General features: G+C 37.8%; 1 protein-coding gene and 1 long non-coding RNA gene across 2 annotated transcripts; one reads left to right on the forward strand and one right to left on the reverse strand.

Annotated features, from left to right (window-relative positions):
- Window positions 1-2,309: 2,309 nt before the first annotated feature.
- Window positions 2,310-3,838, forward strand: LOC124632503. Its single transcript, XM_047167362.1, has 3 exons — window positions 2,310-2,513; window positions 2,835-3,022; window positions 3,173-3,838. Exons 1-3 carry the CDS (start codon window positions 2,415-2,417, stop codon window positions 3,471-3,473), a joined length of 588 nt encoding a protein of 195 aa, XP_047023318.1. The 5' UTR covers window positions 2,310-2,414; the 3' UTR covers window positions 3,474-3,838.
- A 5,694-nt stretch (window positions 3,839-9,532) lies between these two features.
- LOC124632686 lies at window positions 9,533-22,154 on the reverse strand. The gene is made up of 2 exons (XR_006984658.1): window positions 22,068-22,154; window positions 9,533-9,729 (listed from the first exon to the last, which is right to left on the reverse strand). It is a non-coding gene; the product is annotated as an uncharacterized LOC124632686 (long non-coding RNA).
- Between the last annotated feature and the right edge of the window lie 364 nt (window positions 22,155-22,518).

Genomic DNA, 22,518 nt, shown 5'->3' on the forward strand with positions numbered 1-22,518 from the left:
ACCTTAACCTTAAGTTCATAATAGGAATCGGTCAAGTTATCAAGATGAACGAACTTATTTAAAATTTAAATGAGAACTCAGGAAATAATAATAAAATATAAGCTTTTATGTGTATAAGGATAGTGGGAATGGTGGTATGTCGGTCAAGGGCACCACCATCAATCAAGGCGATCAACATTGTGGCGGAACAAGGGCAATAACGATGGTAACATTGTTTGATAACTTAACTACTCATCCGAGTTGACCCACTTCCTAAAATACACTCAGAAATAATTAAAATTCATTATTACACATTGAATATGTAATTGAGATACAATTCACGTTAACCTCTTGACCTCTTGTTAGTCATTCAAACGGAATTTAAGATGATGGTCATCGACATAGGAAGTCAAGATGGTATCACCACATCAAACACCTCACTTCCTTACGACCCCCCGGAACAACATCTATTGACCTATTTACCTGGTCCTGCCATGTCATGGATCCTGCGTCAAGTGCACTTTACTAATTAATCGAGCGAAAATTTAAAGGGAAAAGGTGCGAAGCCTTTTGACTTTTAACACAGTGTGGGAGGTACGATCTTATTTCTTAGTACCTACGTTCTTCAAAACAACAGTCGGGGATAATTTGACTCTTGTTTATAGACGGAACACGAACCCGGCCCGAATAGAATCGATGTCTTTGTCGACTAAATAGCCGACGTTAACGCCATACCCGCAATAGGTCCAGCTGATCTCATTGTTTAGTCTACACGGGAACGCTTTTAATTCCTAACAAAACTGATTACAAAGCTATGTGATTACTCACGACGATATTTATTAGTATGTGTGTGTGATTATGTGTAATACGGAATGCGGCGAGACAGAATTTGGGTTAGGTTTCGTTTAGTTGTTAGGTGAAATTGTGGGGGTTATAAATAGTGCCACAGTAGTAGGGCGATTTGGAATGGGTAACATTGTCCTTTACTAATATGAGCTTTGTATGACCGGAATAAAGTCTGTTGGTGTCAAAGACTATTATTTACTTTATGGTTGGTGTAGTATCATTTTTTTAAATAAGGATGAATAGGATTCTCACTGACACAACTTCTTTATCCACCCAAAGGAAACCAACCATGGAAACAAGTGACCAACACCAACGGTATTCATCAGTGAATCAGTAACAACAAAAATGTTCGTTAAGCCCTCAGTCGGTGGAACGTCGTGATCGTACAAGTGGACCGGATCTCCGGCGTGTGCGCCGGCCGGAAGTGCGCAAGACTTCCGCTCCCTCGGGAGTCGCCGTCACGCGTCGCGGCGACTGCGCAACCGTGTCTTACCAACTGCGGCTTTCACGACAGTGTTACACCACGCTAATACTAAACGAACTCATGTCCAACATATTTCGTTTGATAATCATATTTTAGCTTTGATTAGGTAGGTAGCTACTATTCATAAGTTGTGGTTGACGAAGTCACAGTAACAACGGCGAAGTTTGTAGTTCAAATGCAATAGTCCGTGAAATGGTTATGATCGGAAATGAAAAATTTATGTAAATCAAAGCAGTGTACTAGGTATATGGAATTTTGGCACCAACACCTGTGCACGAGTGCTAAAATAATTGGATTGTTTTTGTCGCAGTGGAACACGAAAACTTGTGTTTTCCTCTATTTTCCCACCGTAATCAAGCTGCGAAAAAAATGTTAATTCTCTGTGGGCGAAAACAAAATATAGATGGTACGGTGTTGAATAGATAATACATGTTATTCAAGCATTTTACTATTTGTTTCTTGCATTTTCTAGTTTTAAAGTGTAAGATAAAGAGATTTTCATTCGTTCATTGTCAGTCTACAGCTTTTAATTCAACAAGTCATGAATTTAGTGGTGATTCCCGGAGCCATCATGGATTGTATATTAGCCGCGATAGATATCCATTTTTATGAATACACAAAATATCTAATTCAAACAGTATGCTGGTCTTAAATACAGTTGTTAACGCGATAAAGAACGACGTATGCACTATTAAACACATTTTACTGATACTTTCAGTTCACACAATTTATTTCTACTAACGCAATAGACGAACCTACACGAAAAGTCCAGTTTACTAAACTAGTGAATTTATCTTTCTACGTTATTTGGCCTTCATTCACACGTTATTTATTATCGCGGTTTTTGCTAAAAATATTTTATTTACAATACATGGCTATTTTTGTAAGCGTAACTGGAAAAGCAGTAAAGAGGTTTGCCTACACCTCTTTAAATCTATCTTATATTTTACTTTATATTTGTTGGTCTTTCCGTCTTTTTACAGCTTCTGTGGACCGTTACATTCTTTGTTATAATCTATGTTTTGAAATTCAGACGTCATGTCTCATCTATAAGTAAATAAAAATAATTAACGCAAATACAAATTAAATCTGAATAAAGCGTGTTATGATAGCTGACGAGGTCACCTCCCTCGTGTTACCTAATTCGCCTCATCTCCCTATAGTAATAACCTTGAACCCTCGCAAGAAAATCGAAGCTGCTCAGGTAAATAACCTTCAGCTGAGGCTAGTACCTAGTATAAATCTAATTGATACAAGTAAATTCAGTGCCGGTGTGTAGTAACGGTATACTTAATTATGACGTTTTTTTATTCATTAAATTTATTTGATGACTTCCTACATAGAAGATTGTATATTATATTGAAAGTCTGAGACACAGCGTCAGCCATATGAGTAGGTAATCTGTGATCATTCCAAATGTGCGCGCACAAATACTAAATTAGGAACATGATACCTGCAACTGTAACAAATTGCAGAGGTCATAAAAGTGCAATAAATAAATTTTCTTTCAATATTAATTACGCAGATACCTGTAAAAGAACTAAAAATTAAAAAGGAAGAAGGAAAACATCATGGACATCATAAAATTCAGTTGGTGCGATATCCTGTGACACCTCCTCCAAAACCAGTACCCAAGTTTCCATTAAATATTTCATGGCATCCAAATACTTTATGTTTCAAACTGGAAGATGAACCTGTTTTAATCAGAGTTTGGTAAGCTTTGTCATAAAAGTAATAAACCTATCTACCGCATACATAATCAGAAACCTAAAAGCTTTACTTTAACAAAGAATTCTAAAACAATTAGAATTCTAAGCGACTTATAAATATGATGAATCAAGGAAACAATTTCATTGTCACCAGGATTTGGAATCGTTCCAAGCGTTCGATCTACTTCAACTGTTGCGGACTGTGGGATGACTTGGCGCGGTTTGGAGCTAGTTGGCGCTGCTTTCCTCGAACGAGGATCTGGCTGCCTCCAGGTCTGAGGTCGAAACTGTTTGTCGAAGCAACCCCTCACGACGCGTCCACAATCCCAGGCGCCGTCACCTACATGCAAATAGCTGCTGGACATCTGAGGGATAACGTTACGGGATACTTTTCAATACCCATCGTAGCCAAATTCTTGAAATATAATAAGCCCCTCCTACCTGAAGGTGAATGAATTGCCCATTTAGACTGAGTGTTTTAGTGTTTAATTTTCTATGAGGAAAAATTCATAATAACTAATAAGCAGGTGTGGTACCTACTTATCAATACCTATTTGAAACATTATATATATCTATTGTTATGAAATAATAACACTCCTGTAAGTAATTAAGTAATAATAATTATGTAAATATCCTTATGTGTGTAGCGTTTATATCGAAGTAGGTAATCTATCTGATAATTCCTGGAAATCCACAATTGATTATAATGACTCATATATGTTTGTTTCAATGTTTATTATTATTTATTTTTGTAAAAGTAGCCGCAACTGCTTGAATACTTTCGTGCATTGATACGTCGATTTTACATAACGATTTTATTGCCTTGACTTTGTGATCATTATTTATTTTGTTACAAGTATAGGTACGTTAAAAAAGAATAAAATATTGTGTAAAACTAGTTTCTTAATGTAAATTAGGTCCATCTATTAAAATACCGTAGACACAAGCGCCGTGTTCGTCCGGTAACATAATGTAACTTTTATACATATGTATTATTGCGTCATCGCCGTTTTGAGACATAATAACGAGAATAATAAGGAATCAGAATAGGTATAAAACCAGCTGGGGGTAAATCTTATACGATTCTGACATTTAAGACCTAAGTGTAGAAAAATGTTATTTGGATTCTCGCTTGTCATAGGATGTTGATTGTAGATTCAAAACAGTTATTTTGCTTAAACATACTTTAATACATTTTATGCAATTTGCTTTTCGATACATACTTATTATATCACAATTCCTTCGATATCTAGAATCAATTTGTAGGAAGTAATAGGTCGCACGGAACGTTATAGCAGAACTTGATTAGCAGTCGATCATTAGATTGTAATTTATTCACCATTCTCGCTATAAGTCAAAGAATTGAATAGATAATAATGATTACCACATTTAGATAAGATACTGAGATACCCTTTGTTTTCACTTGGGGAATTCCTTCTAGCAGTGAGGCCCCTATAGCTGGAATCAGAATTTATTGAAGAACTTCTTTGTTCGTTTTCCAGCTACCTATTCTTGCAGTTTCCTCAAGATTTGCGTCAATCGTGACTTAAGTATATCCTTAGAATGTGCCTGTCGCATGACTGAGAGATCAGAATAGTAATCAAATTGAATTACTTAAGTATGCGTGGAGACAGGCGTGCAGCGTGGCGGGAAGGGAGCGCGCGCGTGTTGCCCTGCTTTACTCTCCGGTAGCTGGTATATTAGGCCTAATAATCTCGTCGATGACTCAGTACCTTTGTCCACAAACAGTAGGTAAAAACTATTAACGGTAGACTTTGATAAATAACCCACCAAAGATTATTTTCAGCAGTTTCATCAGCGATTTCATGTTGAACAGACACCTTATTTTTAAACACTTTGAAATCCGTGGGTGTTGCAGCAATTCTGTTTTTGCTTTGGAACAAGAAAGTACAGAAACGGATTATAAAAATACCTGCATTAACGCACGAAAATTCCTTCTTATAATAAACTTATAGGCACATAGGTGGATAGCTCTACCCACAGTTATTTACTCTGCGGACATAGGTAGAGATCATCAGATATTGGTACCTACGACTCTACGTAATGGAAGATTTAACGGAGCCTGTTTACAAATCAGTTCCAGCGATATTTTTGTTTTAATGTTGATTGTCCTCTGAATAAAATTATTTGTATAGTGCCTACGAGCCGCAATAGCGCGAGAAATAGATTTTACGAGTGCGTGCGGCGCGATATTTACGTGTGTTTACACTTCAGACGATTTTATAGGCGCAACGACACCGTCATGTGCCATATTAACATATAAGGAGCTCTTTAGTACCATGGCGTTATTACGTAACTGCCACACTCCAGCCCGTGCACTATTCAGGTATCTTTATGGCTGGAAGTTACTCCTAATTTACTCCTGCTTACGAGAGTTTAGGAAGTAGGATTATCTTTTTTATTTTCTACATAAGTGTAAATATTGACACCACTTTATCTTTTATAAAATGTCCTGAGAAATTTATTTAAGTATCCATTTTATGTAGCTAACCAGAGAAAGGAGTGATACAAGGGTTATTAATAGGGCTACTAATAGAAGACTTATTTATATGATTTTGGAACTTCATGATTTCTTTTTCAAATTCTTTATTAGAATTCACTCAGATTTTCTTTTTGCATGTCGGTTTGACTGTATTGGTGTATAAAAGTTGTCTGATAGAGAAATACTCAGGAAAAGGCTTAATTTTTAACTTTATATCGTAACAAAATTCCGATCCAATGTAGCAATGCGGCAAACCTAAATACTGCATACCTAATATTTTATAAAAATAAGGTTTGAGAGTAGCCAAAAAATGTAGCAAATGGCAACTTCAAATCTTCCAAGGTTATTAACAAAGACGACTGAATCTAAGTTCAACACCGCAACAAAAACGTTGAGACTTAGGAAATAAGATGGTTAGTAGTGAATAAACATGTGAATTTGTGGCACGCATCGTCGCCAGCGAACAATCAGTTGTCCAGCTACATGGCTTCCGGGTGCTGATTGATGCTGATTGATATTGATTCGAGCAAGCCGGGCCTGCGCCCCGCGGCCAGCTCTCTACACTTGTATGGTACCCGACAACATTCAGTGCAGATTATATTAATCAAGATGGAATACGAGTGGATAGCTATGGGTATGTCGCGCATCAAACGGTACTAGGAACGTTTGTATTTGCGCCTGAAATTAAGTATTGTTTGAACGAGAGATATCTTTTCTAAAAGCTTAGTTTGATGATGTGAATATAAAACTCTTCAAAACCAATAAATATTATAAGAACTTGTTCTATAAAACATAAATAAAAGACAATCTTATATTGTGACACTTTCTTTGAAATACCGACGTCTTACCTATTCAGTTATGTTCAAAGACATTTTATTATTGTTGAGGACTCTCCTGTTCTTTATTAATACTTAACATAAAACGTTTTCAACAATTTAATTTCACCGTTGCCTCTGATGTTCTATTCGGAACACAAATTATCGACTCGGTTTGATCCCACGCCCAAAATAAAATATCATATTTCCTGTCAGGCGGGCAAGCTTCAGCATTCGAGTGTCTTTTTTTCTCTAATTTTTTTCAGGTCTCCAAGTTTTTTAAGGAACTGCATCGCACATGTTTGTTCAACATACGCGTCTCCTTTACAAGTAGTTTTTGGCGTCTGGCGACGATATCTGTCTACTATTATGTCTAGCATTTTTTTCACGTATGTAATATTACGCATTTGAACTATGTGCAGTTGTATTATGGAAACACGTCAAGCGTAACAATTATTGTTATTGTTAGATAAAAGCTTTTTGAAGTTGACGAAGTAAAAAAGTACAAGCCAGATAACTAGTAGCTTACACATGTTGAGTTTTTTGAATTTTCTTTCAAAGCTTTCTGCTGAAGATGATTAATCAATGTAACTAGAGGTAAGTATACTATGCTATTTAGTATTTATAATACTAGGTAGTAGTAACTTAACGACACATAGAACGTATGTTAATTATTTCAAAATCGGTCTGCACTTAACTACTTCAGTTTTTACGGTGTCATAAACGTATGCGACATTAAGCTGCTAAACTGTTACTATAAACTTCATAAGCGGCGTAACCTGTTATTAATTGAATGACGTGATTTCACAATGGCTGATCAGTGGTTACAGTGGTGCTGCCGTTAGGTGGCTCAAGCGTGCGCATGAGCGTTTAGCGGTGGCAGTGTATTACAGGTGTTGCGCTGCTTCTCACGGCCGGTTCCGCGCCGCTTGCATAACGGCCTGCGCCCGCGCCGCACGTAACGCGCCGTAACACCGCGCATTATGCATGTAGGGCGCAAGTCGACGACTCCGACGCTGCACGCGCTAGCTTTGTTCGCAATAGACAATTTATCGTCGTTATTTGTACTGTTATTGCAGTACTCGATCATGTTACTGACAAAGCAAATCGCGACGTAGCTAATGTTCATTAGATATACGATAAATTCATGCAAACTTTTAAGGACCAGTATAAGCTTTTATTTACTTCAACCAAAATCACGGTATAATTCTACATTTAAGATCATTTTACAAGTTTCCACCTGGCAATTAATAATTTAATACATCAGGTAGATACGGGCGGCTGATGAGGATGACAATTCAAAATCCTCTTTATCTATCATACCATTTTAGACTCAAGCTGCCTATTGTATCGCTACCACAAAAGCCTGCCCACTGCGCCCTCGTCTCGGGTTACTGATGAAGATGACATGCGCACGAGACAACGCAGATCACCCTGTCAGATACATGCAGAAATCTCGCCTCCATCAACAAAAGATCAAATTCCGTGATTGGAGTCGAATGCGCCCATTTTACGGAAGCGGTAGGCGCCAGCTGCCTGTACAGTATCAAATACCACACTGATAAAGGCTTCCTTTAATAAGAAAAATGTAAGGCGAACTCACGACTCCACTTCGAAATGTTTTCACGCTAAATCGAACCGAGACAGTGATGGCCTGTAATGTACACCGACTACGTACTCAACGATCGCTTTGAAATCTTCTTTAGCTTTCTTTTCATGCATTACTGACGACGGCTCGTAGCCACTTACAAACGTTGGAATCAAATATCTTGCATGTAGGTACTGGGACTGATAATATTAAGAACCCAAGTTATTCGCGTACCTATTGTAATTAAGATTTTGAGTCACGTTTTTAAAAGTGGATGTGACACATAGGAACATTGTTCAAATTGATAAACTATCTTATCAACTTATTCATAAATCTGAATTTAGAATCGTAACTTCGCGTAGCAGCAAATATTATTTCATATATTACTTCAAACTTAATTCCAAATTCTGAAACCGTGGAGTTTCACCACTACTTCTATTTGATTTTTAAGACAGACAAGTGACTAATTCGCGTGTGTATTACAATCGCAGTTTTTACGTGTTTTTCAATTACAGGCACTGTTAGCTTTGAATGTTCAGTTGATGGCTGTCCAACAGTCTGCGTGAAACATTATCACAACAGACGGTTTTAAGATACCTAATTGTAGAAATGTTGAAAAATCTTGTAGGTGGATTCATTGCTCAGCTCTTTCTGTGTCTGTCGGTTTGAACAACACAACAAAACATAACATGAATTATTAAAATAAAAAGTAGGTACGTAAGTAACAGTGCATATCATATAATAAGCTTAAACGTCATCATTATATTATTTCCGACTAATAATCACAATAAATGATTATGAGTCAGGTATTAGCACTTAGCGGATGAGCTACGTCAAGCTACATCGTGCCTATAATATTTCTATCTGTGATTCACGACCGTATCGCGCTGTATCTCTGTATTGGAGATAGGGAAATAAGATTAAAGTTAGTTCAGATAAGCTTTTCATTGTATAATCATGACTGGGCATCGTGGTTCGCGGTTTAATTGCGACCTCTTTCATTTATTCGAATAGGTACCAAAGAGGTGCAATCAGGTTCATTATCATGAGCCCAAGTAAGTATGTAAGTACCTATATTTATTATTTCGAATCAAGTATTACACCTGTTTTGTAAGAACATTTAATAGCAGTCTTGATTCATGTTTCAGACATGAAGGGTTTGCGTTCAGATTACCTACCTCAATGTAATATTCCTTCAGTATGAATTTGCTTTGATGACATACCTATTTGTAGATAATAAGAATGAATAACATCAAAAGAAGTTTGAAATAGGTACATACAGCAATATTGGTAGGCTAAGATTTTTATCTGCTAAGGAAGGAAAAACAATGGAAATAGCTAACATGTGGTGCAATAATAGGCATAATTAATTGTTAAGTATTGCTATCAGCTAAGAATTAGGGGAATTGCCTGTGATACCTACAGTTCAATGTACAGACAAAATAGATAATGACGAGCTGGGAAATCGGTAGTTACTATTTTTATCAGTTAAAAAAACAGGTTTTTTAATCATACAAAAATAGCCACGAATCAGTTAATCTGGAAGGAAGCCCTTCTACCTACACTTATTATCATTTATCGAATCAAGGAAAAAACATAGAATACCTATCCATGTTTTGCAACATTTTTCCGCGTGTAATTTTATTTATTTACCTACGTATTTTCCTAACACCAGTTGAAAAGTTGGGCGCGGAAGTCCCGTGACCGGAAGCAGGAGAGCATGTCGGGGAGGAGGGGGAAGCATCCGGTGACGTCCTTGCCTTTCCGGGCCAGGACTTCCGTTTCACTATCGTAACGATTTTCTCCTGTGGAAGCAGAAATGAACGAAATTATTTTTGAATTCGTTTTCAGGGCAATGCAAGAACATCAGTTTTTAAATGTTTGCCAAAAGAATCTGGAAGCGTACAACTTGTAATCATGAAAGTTCCTTCTTTTTAATTCCCTCATTAGCAACTCATTACAAATATATAATAGCTCTGCAGGTGCATACCACATGCCATCAACTACACTACACAAACATTTAAGTTTAAAGTCCAAAAACAAAAAAAAACTCAACAAATTAAACTCATAACGATTGCCAAGAAGCAATCATCGATCAAACGCATTTGAGACTTCATACAATCTTCACAGTTGCGTGTCATTGGGATAGATAGTTTTTTGTTTTTGTTCTCATTATAAATGTACTGAAACACGTGCACGTTGTAGACGCCACTGAAGTAAGCTTCCCCAATCAATATTGAATCTTGTACTTTAAAGATAGAGTTGAAAATCAATTAAACAAAGACAGATTGTAGTAGCTTCATGTACTGTATGAGATTGTAGACTGGTGGTGTAAAGTGAAGACTCCCGGAGAGTTGTCGCCGCGTGAGGCCTTCCGATCAGGAACTGACACCAAAAATATTTATTTTTGTGATGATGTTAGACGTATCATATGTCTGAAATGTCCTAATTTAAAATGTTGCTTAGATTTCATAACTCTGTATGATTTGTTTTGAGTAATCTATGTAATCTGCAGATCAAAATTTCGAATCACATCATTAATGTTGGCTATACCTGAATTATAATAATAGGCCCCGCAGGGCATCTGAGGCGGATGACGGGGAGTAGCGACCCCGCGGGGCTATATATCCGAGTGCTCCAGGGAGAGTATACTGTTCCCCATCTCCGGCCTGCCGGAGTGAAGCATGACGGGGGATAGGTCTCCCGCCTCTTGGCTTGCCTTCATCGGCCGGTCAGAGTGGAGTCGCTAGAGCAGGGTTAACAGCCCACTCGGAGGGTAGGTGCCTCGTGGTAAGTGGCGAGTGGGCCGGTGATGCTGGACCCACAGGGAGCGCGTGATCTGCGTTTAAAGTCCGCCGAGGTATCCTCACCCTTCAGCCGCTCATGTACCTGTTGCCCTCTTGTTGCTTTTCAGTGACTGATTCCCGGGGGCCCAGTAAGTGAGTTGGCGAGTCTCCACCTGCCATTTTAACATGTATTTAATACATTGTCATCGGCAGGTGCCATAGTTCCCGTAGTTTCCCCCATTCCTAGTCCATTAGCATCCCATCACAATAGCCTAAGTAGTTTTCATCCATAGTTAGCAATAGTTTAGCACAGAACCGGGGATTGTCCTTGGGTACATTTCTATAGTGTATACAGGGATAATCGTCGGTTTTGTGTTACCATTTCATTAAAGTTGTCTCAAAAGGGCTTCAGCGTGTTGGCTTCGGCCCCACGTTCGCCTCCCAAAAATCCGGGACTCTGTAGTCCCGTGGTCGGTTAGAGACATACAAATATAATAATAATAGCCCCGCAGGGCATCTGAGGCGGATGACGGGGAGTAGCGACCCCGCGGGGCTATATATCCGAGTGCTCCAGGGAGAGTATACTGTCCCCCACCTCCGGCTTGCCAGAGTGAAGCATGACGGGGGATAGGTCTCCCGCCTCTTGGCTTGCCTTCATCGGCCGGTCAGAGTGGAGTCGCTAGAGCAAGGTTAGTCCTGCTCGGAGGGTAGGTTCCTCGTGGTAAGTGGCGAGTGGGCCGGTGGTGCTGGACCCACAGGGAGCGCGTGATCTGCGTTTAAAGTCCGCCGAGGTATCCTCACCCTTCTCAGCCGCTCATGTACCTGTTGCCCTCTTGTTGCTTTTCAGTGACTGATTCCCGGGGGCCCAGTAAGTGAGTTGGCGAGTCTCCACCTGCCATTTTAACATGTATTTAATACATTGTCATCGGCAGGTGCCATAGTTCCCGTAGTTTCCCCATTCCTAGTCCATTAGCATCCCATCACAATAGCCGAAGTAGTTTTCATCCATAGTTAGCAATAGTTTAGCACAGAACCGGGGATTGTCCTTGGGTACATTTCTATAGTGTATACAGGGATAATCGTCGGTTTTGTGTCACCATTTCATTAAAGTTGTCTCAAAAGGGCTTCAGCGTGTTGGCTTCGGCCCCACGTTCGCCTCCCAAAAATCCGGGACTCTATAGTCCCGAGGTCTGGAAGAGACATACATTTTATAATAATAATAATAAAACGTTTATTTCGGAGACATGCTCCATAGTTTGTTAGTGATACAACTTACGTAACTATGTTAGTACTTACTTTTAATAGAAACACAACAAAACAAAACTTTTAATTGGCACATTACAGCTAATGTCTCACTAAAAGTATAGCTTTTCTAAAGTTAGCTACTTATATTTGTAGATAGTACATAATTTTAACACCTACGGATATATTTTGATATCTCGTAACCGCACGATCAAATCCTTAAAATGAATCATTCGTACTAAACGGAATGACGTCATCAATATCTTTGGAAATGAAACCAAGCTCGTTAGGAAGGATTTGTTTTACGATAATAGGTGTAATTTAGCCATTAAAAGTGTCAGATATCGGCCACCACGTGTAAATATCGAGCAGCTTTGGCTAAAATATATGTATAGCACAATAAAAATGTGTGCCATTCGGGTATACCGACCGAGGCCTTTGTATGTACCTAGTTACATAATAAGTTAATTAATTAATAATCATATTATTACTATGATTATTTAATTACTACTTACTTATTTAATGCTAATAATTAATCCCTGCACTGTTTCTATGTTTATAAACACATTATTATTTATGACCCACCAGTCTATTAAAAATCAATAATTTATACCTAAGTTAGAAAAGTGCTTAAATTAAAGTTTAATGTAAAGTAGTAGAGTACTCATAAAGACGTAAATATTGTAATATTTGGTACATTTAGTATTTAATGGCTAGTCTATTTTGCTAATAAAATTCAAGTTTTACGACTTTTTGATGTAAACTCAAGTATCTACCCATAGGCATACAAGGAACTGCAGCGTATTACAGCATGCATATTTTCTTTGTACAGTTTAGCCAAGTTTCATAAGGAACTCGGCGGGAGAGCAAATAGCTACCTATAATAATATGACACTGTTACCGCCGCGTAACAAAATGGGCTGTTACGTGATTCTTTAACTATTTATGTTATGGTTATTTAGTCGGAACTTCAGTAGCAGTACAGACGTGGATGCTAGGGTCAATAAACTGCTAGCTAAATGTGAGATTTAATCAATATCAGCTCAGTAGGCAACACGTTCCCAGTTGTTGCGTAATTACTTGTACGGACTGGACACAATATTCAATTGAGGAAGAAGATATGAAATACAGATATGATGTAATCAATTCGCGTGTAGGGAGCTAACATGTCAGTGGTTTGCAATAGTAAGGACATTACTTTGAATAGAAAATATTTTAGTGAATTTAAAGTTTTTTGTTTTTCAGCATGAGGAAGTTTTAGTTCTAAGAAGTTTTCTCGTACATACTTGAATGGAAATTGCCAACAGGTGATGAATTCAATTATTTCCGAATTATGATTAGCTTTAGTAGCATATGGTCGTATCGGAAGATAGGATTCGATAATGATCACAAGTCTGCTTACTTATAACACAACACTGATACAGAAAAATCACCTAATCTCGATATAGATCGCATTGTCATCCAGCATTAAGAAGATTAAATTGATTACTAATCATCTATTGGCATTGCACTTATGAAGTCACGAGTCGACCCAAAACAAAAATAATGTTTAGTATTTACATAAAGACTTCCACAGAAAACAGATGACATATAGTAACATACATAAGAAATCCATGTACTCGTATACATTGTCCACACGTGCGCGCCGATCAAGACAAGTGCACTGACATACAACGGTTCAATTCTCAGAATCGGGTTAATTCGGTGTGTGACGTCACCGACGACTGCGCGGGCGCTGCTTCCTTGTCCGACGGAATAACGACTCGTGGGTAATTAATAGTTAAATTCATTTAGTTCCTGACTTACAAGTTGACACTTTGAAAGTGAATAATTACCGTATGAACTGGAATTGTGCGCAAGTGTGCAGCTCCTGGCTGCTAGTGTAACGCAATCCTAATAAGTAATAACTTAGTTTATGTAATGTAAACACTGCAGTCGAAGTTCCGTGCAACCTCTGAGATAATTTTATGGAGATCATATTTAGCTGAGAAGTTACGATGAAATGAGAACCTGAACTGTTTTCTTATCTCTCAGCTTGGTTTTCATTCATTCGGCTCTCAATCCTTTTAAACATTACAAGCCCCCTAAGTTAGATATACTTAGCAATCTTATTCATAGGACATTTTAAAAACAACTAAGAAATTCCAGAAAAGAGCAGTAAATCTAGTTAAATGTCATAATTACAAAATTAAAAATACTATTTCGACGAAGGCACGTATATAATTTTAAACCCAAATTACTTACAAAATTAATATTAAACCAACGAAGTCATCGATAATCGATTCGAAAAAAATGAAGACCCGACGGTCTTTGATTGGAACCACATGACGTCTTCGAACGACAAAATAAATTAAAAAACAATCACCAGATCATTTAAGTAAACAGAAAAAAGCTTTAAGCCTCGCTGCAACCGAGACATTTGCTCCCGAAAACAAACCTATTAGTCCCTAAGGTTTACGAAAACGCGTTCAGAGTTCAAAGTAAGTTTGTTCTGAGGATGTTACCCGAGCTTAACGTTAACTAAGGCGTTTATGTTTCAAGGACTTGTTGCGTCGCAGCGTGGGAAAGCTCAGAGAGGTCAGGTGGCACATGTGGTGCACTCCTGTATAGGATGTTTAAAAATAATATTTAACAAAATACGAAGGTGCAGAGATTGAAGACTTCGCGGGGGAGATGAGTTACACACCTACACATCAGCCTCCCGGCCTGGTGGTCTGTAAACAATAATAAAGCAGAGCATTATTTATCTTAGTTATGACGAGAGTTTACGATGCTTACGGGTTATCTACCTACATGTGGAGCTAATCGTGTTACACCGCAGAATTATGTTAGCCCATTATAATTCACTTTTCTATGTAGAAGAGATGGGTTTAGTGGTGTCGTAATTTCATAATAACTTAGTCAAAAAGCGCTGTAATTTAGTTTTATCGATAGACATGTGTAGGAAAAAAACGGAACTCTCGCATTGATATAATTTGTATTTCTTGAGTTATGTATGTATGTGTCGTATCGGCCAGCTTATTGTCATGCATTTTCTGCCTCCGAGGCATTTGAATTCGCATCCCCTTGTCAATGCCTTTTTGCGTGATCTACTGGGAAGAATGTCTTCGTCCACAAAAACTAAATCTCAGCATTGGCACCGCCCAACTTTGGCTTCTGTACGTCACATGAGCCCGTGGGATGGAAGCGATAATGGACGGGAATTCGCAACGTGGGTGTCCGGCTCGCGCTCGCATTATGCAGCAGTTTTTATGCCTCCTTGTAGATAGAATGTTTTCTGTTCATCGATGCGCAATAATGTAGGCTTTGTGAATGAACAAACATGGTGCGTAAACACGCCCAGTGACGCGTTGCTTCATTGGCTTTTGGTAAACGCCTGCTTCTAACATTTAAAACTCAAAATTAGATGCCATTCTAACATAGCTTTGCAAATATAAGTACTGTACGTATCAGGCAGCGAAAATTGGGATTAAATACTTGAAATACTGGTGGAATTTACATCAGCCATCAAAAACGACAACATCTATCGAGATACCCATAGATGCTACAAAAAGTGTAATGTGTGTCTCATTTGGCTGATATTTTTCGTAAGATTGAATCGCTCTCTGCATCTAGAGTTGAATTTGAATGTATTTATGCAAGATTGTAAGATCATTACCAATTCACTTCCGTATGTTGAGAAAAAATCTCAACGTTTGCTTGTATGTGTACGTACATTAAGTATTTTTTGATTCAGCTGTGTGTTCATGTAAAATGAAATACTTGTTTAAAACTAAAATATTCAGATTATACTTAGTTTTTTATAGAATTTTTATAACGTCCTCACTGACTACATATCGGCATATTTTGTTCTGCGAAAGATTATATTATAATCGCCGTAAAATGTGAGCAAAATAACCATATGAAGTTGAAGACGAAATCAACATTTATTAAATAGGTATTACGAGAATAGTTCTAATAAAAGAAGTGGTCACATTGACATAACCGGCGGATGTCATAAATTAGCAAGTTGAACCAGTAGTGGGTGCGAGACGTAGAAACGATAGGCACACAACTTGACAGTCTGACACGGAAGCTGAATGTGCCTACAAACGCCCACAGCAACCGTCCGCTTGCGTCAGAATCGAATCTCAGCCTAACTATTACTTCCTATTACACTGTACTTGTAGGGTTGCCACGAGGTAACGAGACACCTCCTCCCTCAACTCCACATTCTGGAATCGGAATACAAGTTCCTTGACCAACAACATAATCATGCCTTCATGTACGCTGTAATAATTTATCAGTAACATTTCTTGTAAATTGTAAATAGATATCAAATGAATCGGTGAACTGTTATCAAGGGAACGAAAGTCTTCAATCAAGTAGTAAGAGGTTGAATTTATTCGCAATTTAGGTACAGTACATCTTGGTACCTCAAAACTACATGTAACACAGTTGCTACAGTGCAAATAATAACGTTTAATGCAACGAGCATCACTGTGTCCTGCAAGTCTGGAATATCTATTGTGATAGTACAAGCCGAGTTGTCAGACACTTCCCGGTTCAACGCTCGTCAATGAGATCGCATACCAAACTATGACTTAACGCCTACTGACTGTGGAAGTGCTGTATCTAATTAGGTAGATTACGTGCACGGGAGATTCAGTTATGCCATGGAGGAAGTCTGCCTTTCGGTTATATTAAAACACAAATACTTTTTGACAGTTGGGAAATCCTGTGCTATAAGTAGACGACATGTTAACTCGTATCGATAATATAACAGCTCTAAGTATGATAATTTTATTTTGCATATAAAACTCCAATTTGCAGATTGAGGAGCCTTCCGCTTCACGCACATTTTGGACAGGTTTGTTAATCATCAACTCCTAGTGTCACGCTTTTCTCGGTTGGTTTTTGTATGCTCTAACGTGATCTGATAATTTGTGGAAAACTTTTTTTTTTTTGTCAATGAAGTTTCGTTTATGGTAATATCTTAAGTTTAGGAAAATTACCTAAGTACATAATTACTAAAACGACAAATGTGTGACTGATTTCAAGTTCAGTTTGTGTCCCGAATTGAAACCTCTATAATACCATTAGGTATCGGACAAACACTATTCAATCTCCTGGTAATTTTCCAAGCTTCCTCTATTCACTATGGGGTGTGCAAGTCACACGTGAATAGCTATCGACGAATTGAATCAATTATTTTTTTCACTTCTTCAATTTGTGTAAGTTAAATGATTTGGTTACGTTTTAACCTTGAGGCTGTTCTGACAAATGACAAACCAACGTCTTCCGGTAATACTGGTACCGTCTAGATACATATATCAGTTTGCCGGAAAATTGTGCAGTCATCTGAACACATACACCATGTCAACAGCAGAAGTAGTTTGGTATGTCGAAGTTCCTTTTGAGAACGATTCTGTACATAACAGGTTTTTTTGACAAATAAAGCACTCGTATAATAAAATGGTTGATATTTCCATAGAGTTATTAATTTATGCTATTAATGGTATAATATATCACAAAGTTTGGCGTCAGTTTTATGAAACACGTGAGGTATATTTAAATAAGATGAGCCAGTATCTGTCGACAATGTCTCCACTTTGGTTTTTGTAAATGGAGATACTTTGGTATAAATAACTAACTAGGTAGGTACTTGCCTACATTATTTCGAAGTTCTGGAAGTGTACAGGCAAGTGTGCATAGGTGCTGATAAGACATACGATTTATATCTCATAGCAAGCTCCTTAGTTGATGAGTCCGCATTGTTCGCTCAGTTGACCAGTTGGTGAGCGACATGGTGACGCGGAAACGCACTGGTATCTACTCAGGGTGACATCGAGAGATTAGGTCAAGAACAACGAGCAATCATCATTTATCAGTCCAAATGATTACGACGGAAATACCATTTAATGGTGCCACACAATATGACACGATAACGCTTTTAATGTTGCTGCCTAGTATTCATCGTAAAACACTAATATTGTTCAATTACAATAACAATATGCCGTGTCTGAGGTCGTGTCCTATCGTGATAACGTAATTTTATTACACACTGCCAGTCTTTCATAATTCTGTTTATCGGTATCTAAGCATAACAAATTCCAATTACATCACATTATGCAAGCGGTCCCGAGTGCCACGTAATAGCTCGTAGATCGTGGAGAAAGCACGCCGGCCTTGGCAATGAAGCACGCGCAGCCGGGCGCGTCGCGCGTCGTCGCGCAACGACCGCTGCGCCAGCGCCCACCGTCGCCGCCTGCGCTTATAATTGGCGCGAGTTTTCACGCATGCGCAACACTTTCGTTGTCAATGAACTTGGAAAGCGGGGATGCTCTGTCATTGTCATTAGATAGCTGGGAATGCACTCTCGCTGCCTTGCACGCGCTTCAATGGTTACTGCTTGCACGCAAGTGACGCAAGACACAATCGCTGCTTAATTATAAAACATCATCTAAATTATTTTAATTTCACCGTTTTAATTATTGCAGAAAGTGATCGAAACAATCGCTCACCTGATTTTACTTTTTTTCAAATGAGAATTTAGACAATAGGTGGTAGATGAGGTTGCAGCAATGGAGACTGCTCTATGCTACTTATTCATTACAGACGTAGGTATCAAACTAAGCAGGTTAGCAATAAAAACGTTTGTGAAATAAGCAATTGTCGATCGATGATGAGTGACTGGTCTTTTCTCAATGACCACTAAGCGCAAGAAATAAACACACCAGTAACAAAAACGAATCACGTTTTAAACGCATGCTGGGACCGCAGTTTATTAGGAATCCCCAATAAATTACCCATATTTTTGCTTAGGTGTCCTCAAATACTCAAATAGTTGTTGTGTTTGTGTCTGTCAAACGTCTATCGTCTAATTGCCCCAGGCCCCGGCTGATTTACTCGCAGACAAATTAAGTGTTGCAAGCTGAAAGTTATCATGATTAAACATCATTACTACAACACAGTTTGTACATACACATATTAATTAACTGGAACATTTTAGGTTATTAATATTTTTTTTTGTTTTATATTTTATCCTACGAATGTTAAAGAAGTTCAGAAATGAGTCGTACGGTAACATTTTTTAGCCTAGTTGTCTCAAAGCCAATTGTTTACCTGCTAATCAATCAGCATTTAATTTGTAAGCCCTAAGGCGACATTTCCACATAGACTATCCTAAATACATAATACAAATGTCTGGCTGGAAAGGATGTTACGATATTAGATTTATTTAGCTTTCCCAAGAAATTGTTCGCTCCAGTCATATTTAGGTACAAACTCTGTGTGTACAAGCTCCATGAGCTGTGAGATAAGTAATCATTGAAAGTTGTATAAATATGTCATCGATATCTTCTCAGTCTAACGTTACGCTTAAAAACAAGTTCCATAGAACGCAGTTGACGTATCACCACGGAAGCTATACTGCATGTGGACCAACAACACTTGGCTCATTTATTTTTTCGGTTATTTTCCTAACAGATTTCTAACGTATCTGTAGCGTGACTTAATTAGTAAGTAATAAGGCTTCGGGTGACGGGGTGCGGGATCGTCCCGGTGGGAAAATTGTAGGCGTTTGGACTCACTTGACGCTCCAACGACCACGAAAACTGCCTTGCTCGTATCCAGAACAGTGAATCGTGGAGCAGTCATGTTTAAATTCGTTTTTACTGATTGTGCTTAATTATAGTTCTTTAAGTAGATATTATTATTGATAAAAACACATTTTGATGTCAAAAGATACTGACTACATGCGAACAAACAAACCATTTAAAAATTGGTCAGTCGTAGCTGGGATTTCTTTGACTTATTGACTAATTTATTGTTTGTCTTTATAAATCAAGCGCAAACTAAGCAAAATCAGCTTTTACAAAACTTCTAAGTTTCATGTCAATTCTATTTGGAATCCTTCCTGTCTTCAAATTAAAGCTAAAAAAACTATCAAAAGGATAATGTTTTAGAGTGCTGAAACAGCTCCACAGGTGTATTGTTTTAAATCACAGCACATAATAAGAAAGGCTTGGGGGAATCGCGCTCCATTGGCGCCGTCGTTACGCCGGGCCCTTCGACACGACTGCCATCTGACGGTTGATGCGTGCTTTTTTTATTCGCCTGAAAAAATGCAAGTTCATACCGCGATTGTTTATGTTATATTGAACTCCGCCATAAAGGTTCAATCATTCTCTGATATTGACAATATTTGCAATGGGTACCGGCACAGGCTTTTGATTAATTGCACTAAAATTAATCATCAGATTATCTTATTTGCTATTCAGTTTAAAATGTAAATTTAACATTAATTTTAAGGAGTGTTTTATATTAGTAGGTATTACGTAAGCTAGGTCTACAGTTGACATAATTTCGGTTAGTAGCAGGGTTTCCTTAGGTTTTGTTTTAGGACCGTTATCTATTTTAATAAGACATGTAAGTAAGTCTAATTTTATTACTTTAGTTTCGAATCGTAGCGGGTAATGAGTACCTAAGTAAATATTTTAAAATGGACGTAACTATAGTGTATCTTAAAAAACACAACACATACCCATCAGAATAAATCAATACTACAAGCACCACAAAACTTCTCCGCAGTAATAATACAAGCAATAAAAAACGCGATACTCATGGAAATATCCATGAGAAGGTTCGCTCGTCGAGAATTAAAGCAGTATTAAATATTCTGACAACGTAAAAACAACACACTTACGGAAATGTTTTAGTGGGAGCAAAAGCTCTTAAAAATTACAGAAGAAACATCGAATTAAACTCAGTATACAGAGGCTTTTCACTCAAGAAACGGTATACCAAGTTGTGTATAGATTGTGGAAGGGGAGGGTGGTATCGTAGGCTCGCGGAGGCTCGACGGTAAGGAAGTGAACGGGCCTGACCTTGACATTTCCCTCGTCGCGAATGTTGTTATAGCCGTCCGCCACGCTAGGAAGTAGGAACACGGCATGACGGTACCGACTCCCACGGTGCTGAGGTTCCAAGCATTACTCACTTGGCTAGTTTTTCTTTATTCTTATATTGTTTAACATTTCCATATTGATTTGTTTATTGAGAGGAAAATAACGCGGAAAAGCTAAGCATGTTATGAAAAGTCGACAACTGATTCTATGTTATCCGGAACACGTCAGTTCCATATGTCATATTCACGTCCATATTTTTTTCTTTCAAGCCAATAACTAAAATTCTGTACCAAATAACATCTTTATAAATCATTATTCATGCTTACATTAATAGCAAACGAGTACGAGACTACAATGTAAGAGAGGCATTGTTGTTGTTGAAACTTTACCCTCGATAAGCTCAACAAGTTGTTGCCAGGCTTATCCAATTGCTCGCAGAGATCTAATTGCACGAACTTTATTTTTCTTTACAAAATGCGAACATCACAAGGTTTATTAATGCGTAACATCAGTGAAATGAACATGAAGTTACCTCGTAATAGTTCCAAAAATAAAGTAATGAAACCAATAAAGAACATGCTCCTGGCTGGGCTGTAAATAGAATAATCAAACAAAGCTCCCGATGTCTCAATGAACAAACAAAAAGTCAATAAGATGTCTCTGAACAGTCCCTTAGAAAGTGCATTCAAGCGCAGCGCGTACAATGTGCCCGTAGACCAAAACCACTTCAATCACGAAGCTCCGGGGAAATAAAACGTGTACAAAATATGATGACGTTCAAAAAACCCTTTATGCCTCACCACTCACCAGCCAGTTATTGAGATGATTGAATTTGTAAGCCACACAGTCCAGTCCAATTACAACGAAAGTTACTCGGCTGCTTGAAATTTTCTTTTAAATGAGTAGATATTTTTAACTGAAGACAAATAGTTTGCAGTCAATCATAATTAAATTGATATGGAAGAAATGAAACGGGTTGATTTTGTGTGTAGCCAGTTATATTCGTAGCTGCGCTGTAATTAGATCAGAAGATACTGTTTTATCGTTTTCTTTGCTTTATCCTCCGCCTGTATCCTTCGAAAAAGAGTCGTTATGTTATATTATTATCACGTAACGTCCTTTTTTCCTTGCTGCTTTCATAATCCTCATTAAATTCCTCCCACTGTTGATAGGAAGTACAGATAGGCACCTACGCTATGTTTGATCGTACATATTTGTAATACTTACTGTTAACGTAAGCTTTGATGCCTTGCATAACAATAGGAACTGATTGTTACTTATGATATTTCACGACACTGACTAGAATAATTAAACATGTTTTGTTTTTAGTTTATAGTTTTGATAGTATACTCCCCATACCGTCTACAGAAATTATAGTGGTATATAGGTACAAGTATACTTACGTTTGCTTGTGGTTCATATTAAAAAATGTAAGTACTAAAAAACTTTTTTGTGTTACACATAGTCCATAGATCTCATTATTCTGGGCTAATGAAAGGTAGCTGCGTACATAATACATCAAGTTAACTGTAATTAAATATCTTTATTACACAGTTTAGTCCATTTTCTCATAGCGAAATGGATAATATTTCGTATTTACTCTTGTAAAAATGTATGTAAACATTTTAACTTACCTTACTTACAGCTAACGCCATCTTGTGACAAATAGATGAAACTA

Source organism: Helicoverpa zea, chromosome 8 (genome assembly GCF_022581195.2).
Source record: "Helicoverpa zea isolate HzStark_Cry1AcR chromosome 8, ilHelZeax1.1, whole genome shotgun sequence".
NCBI classification, from domain to species: Eukaryota; Metazoa; Arthropoda; class Insecta; order Lepidoptera; family Noctuidae; genus Helicoverpa; species Helicoverpa zea.

Excerpts from the sequence above, each read along its gene's own strand:
- LOC124632503 (XM_047167362.1), top strand. The coding sequence starts at position 2,415 with ATGATAGCTGACGAGGTCACCTCCCTCGTGTTACCTAATTCGCCTCAT. Across the intron at positions 2,514-2,834 it reads AGAAAATCGAAGCTGCTCAG|ATACCTGTAAAAGAACTAAA; the intron begins GTAAATAACCTT and ends TTAATTACGCAG. Across the intron at positions 3,023-3,172 it reads CCTGTTTTAATCAGAGTTTG|GATTTGGAATCGTTCCAAGC; the intron begins GTAAGCTTTGTC and ends CATTGTCACCAG.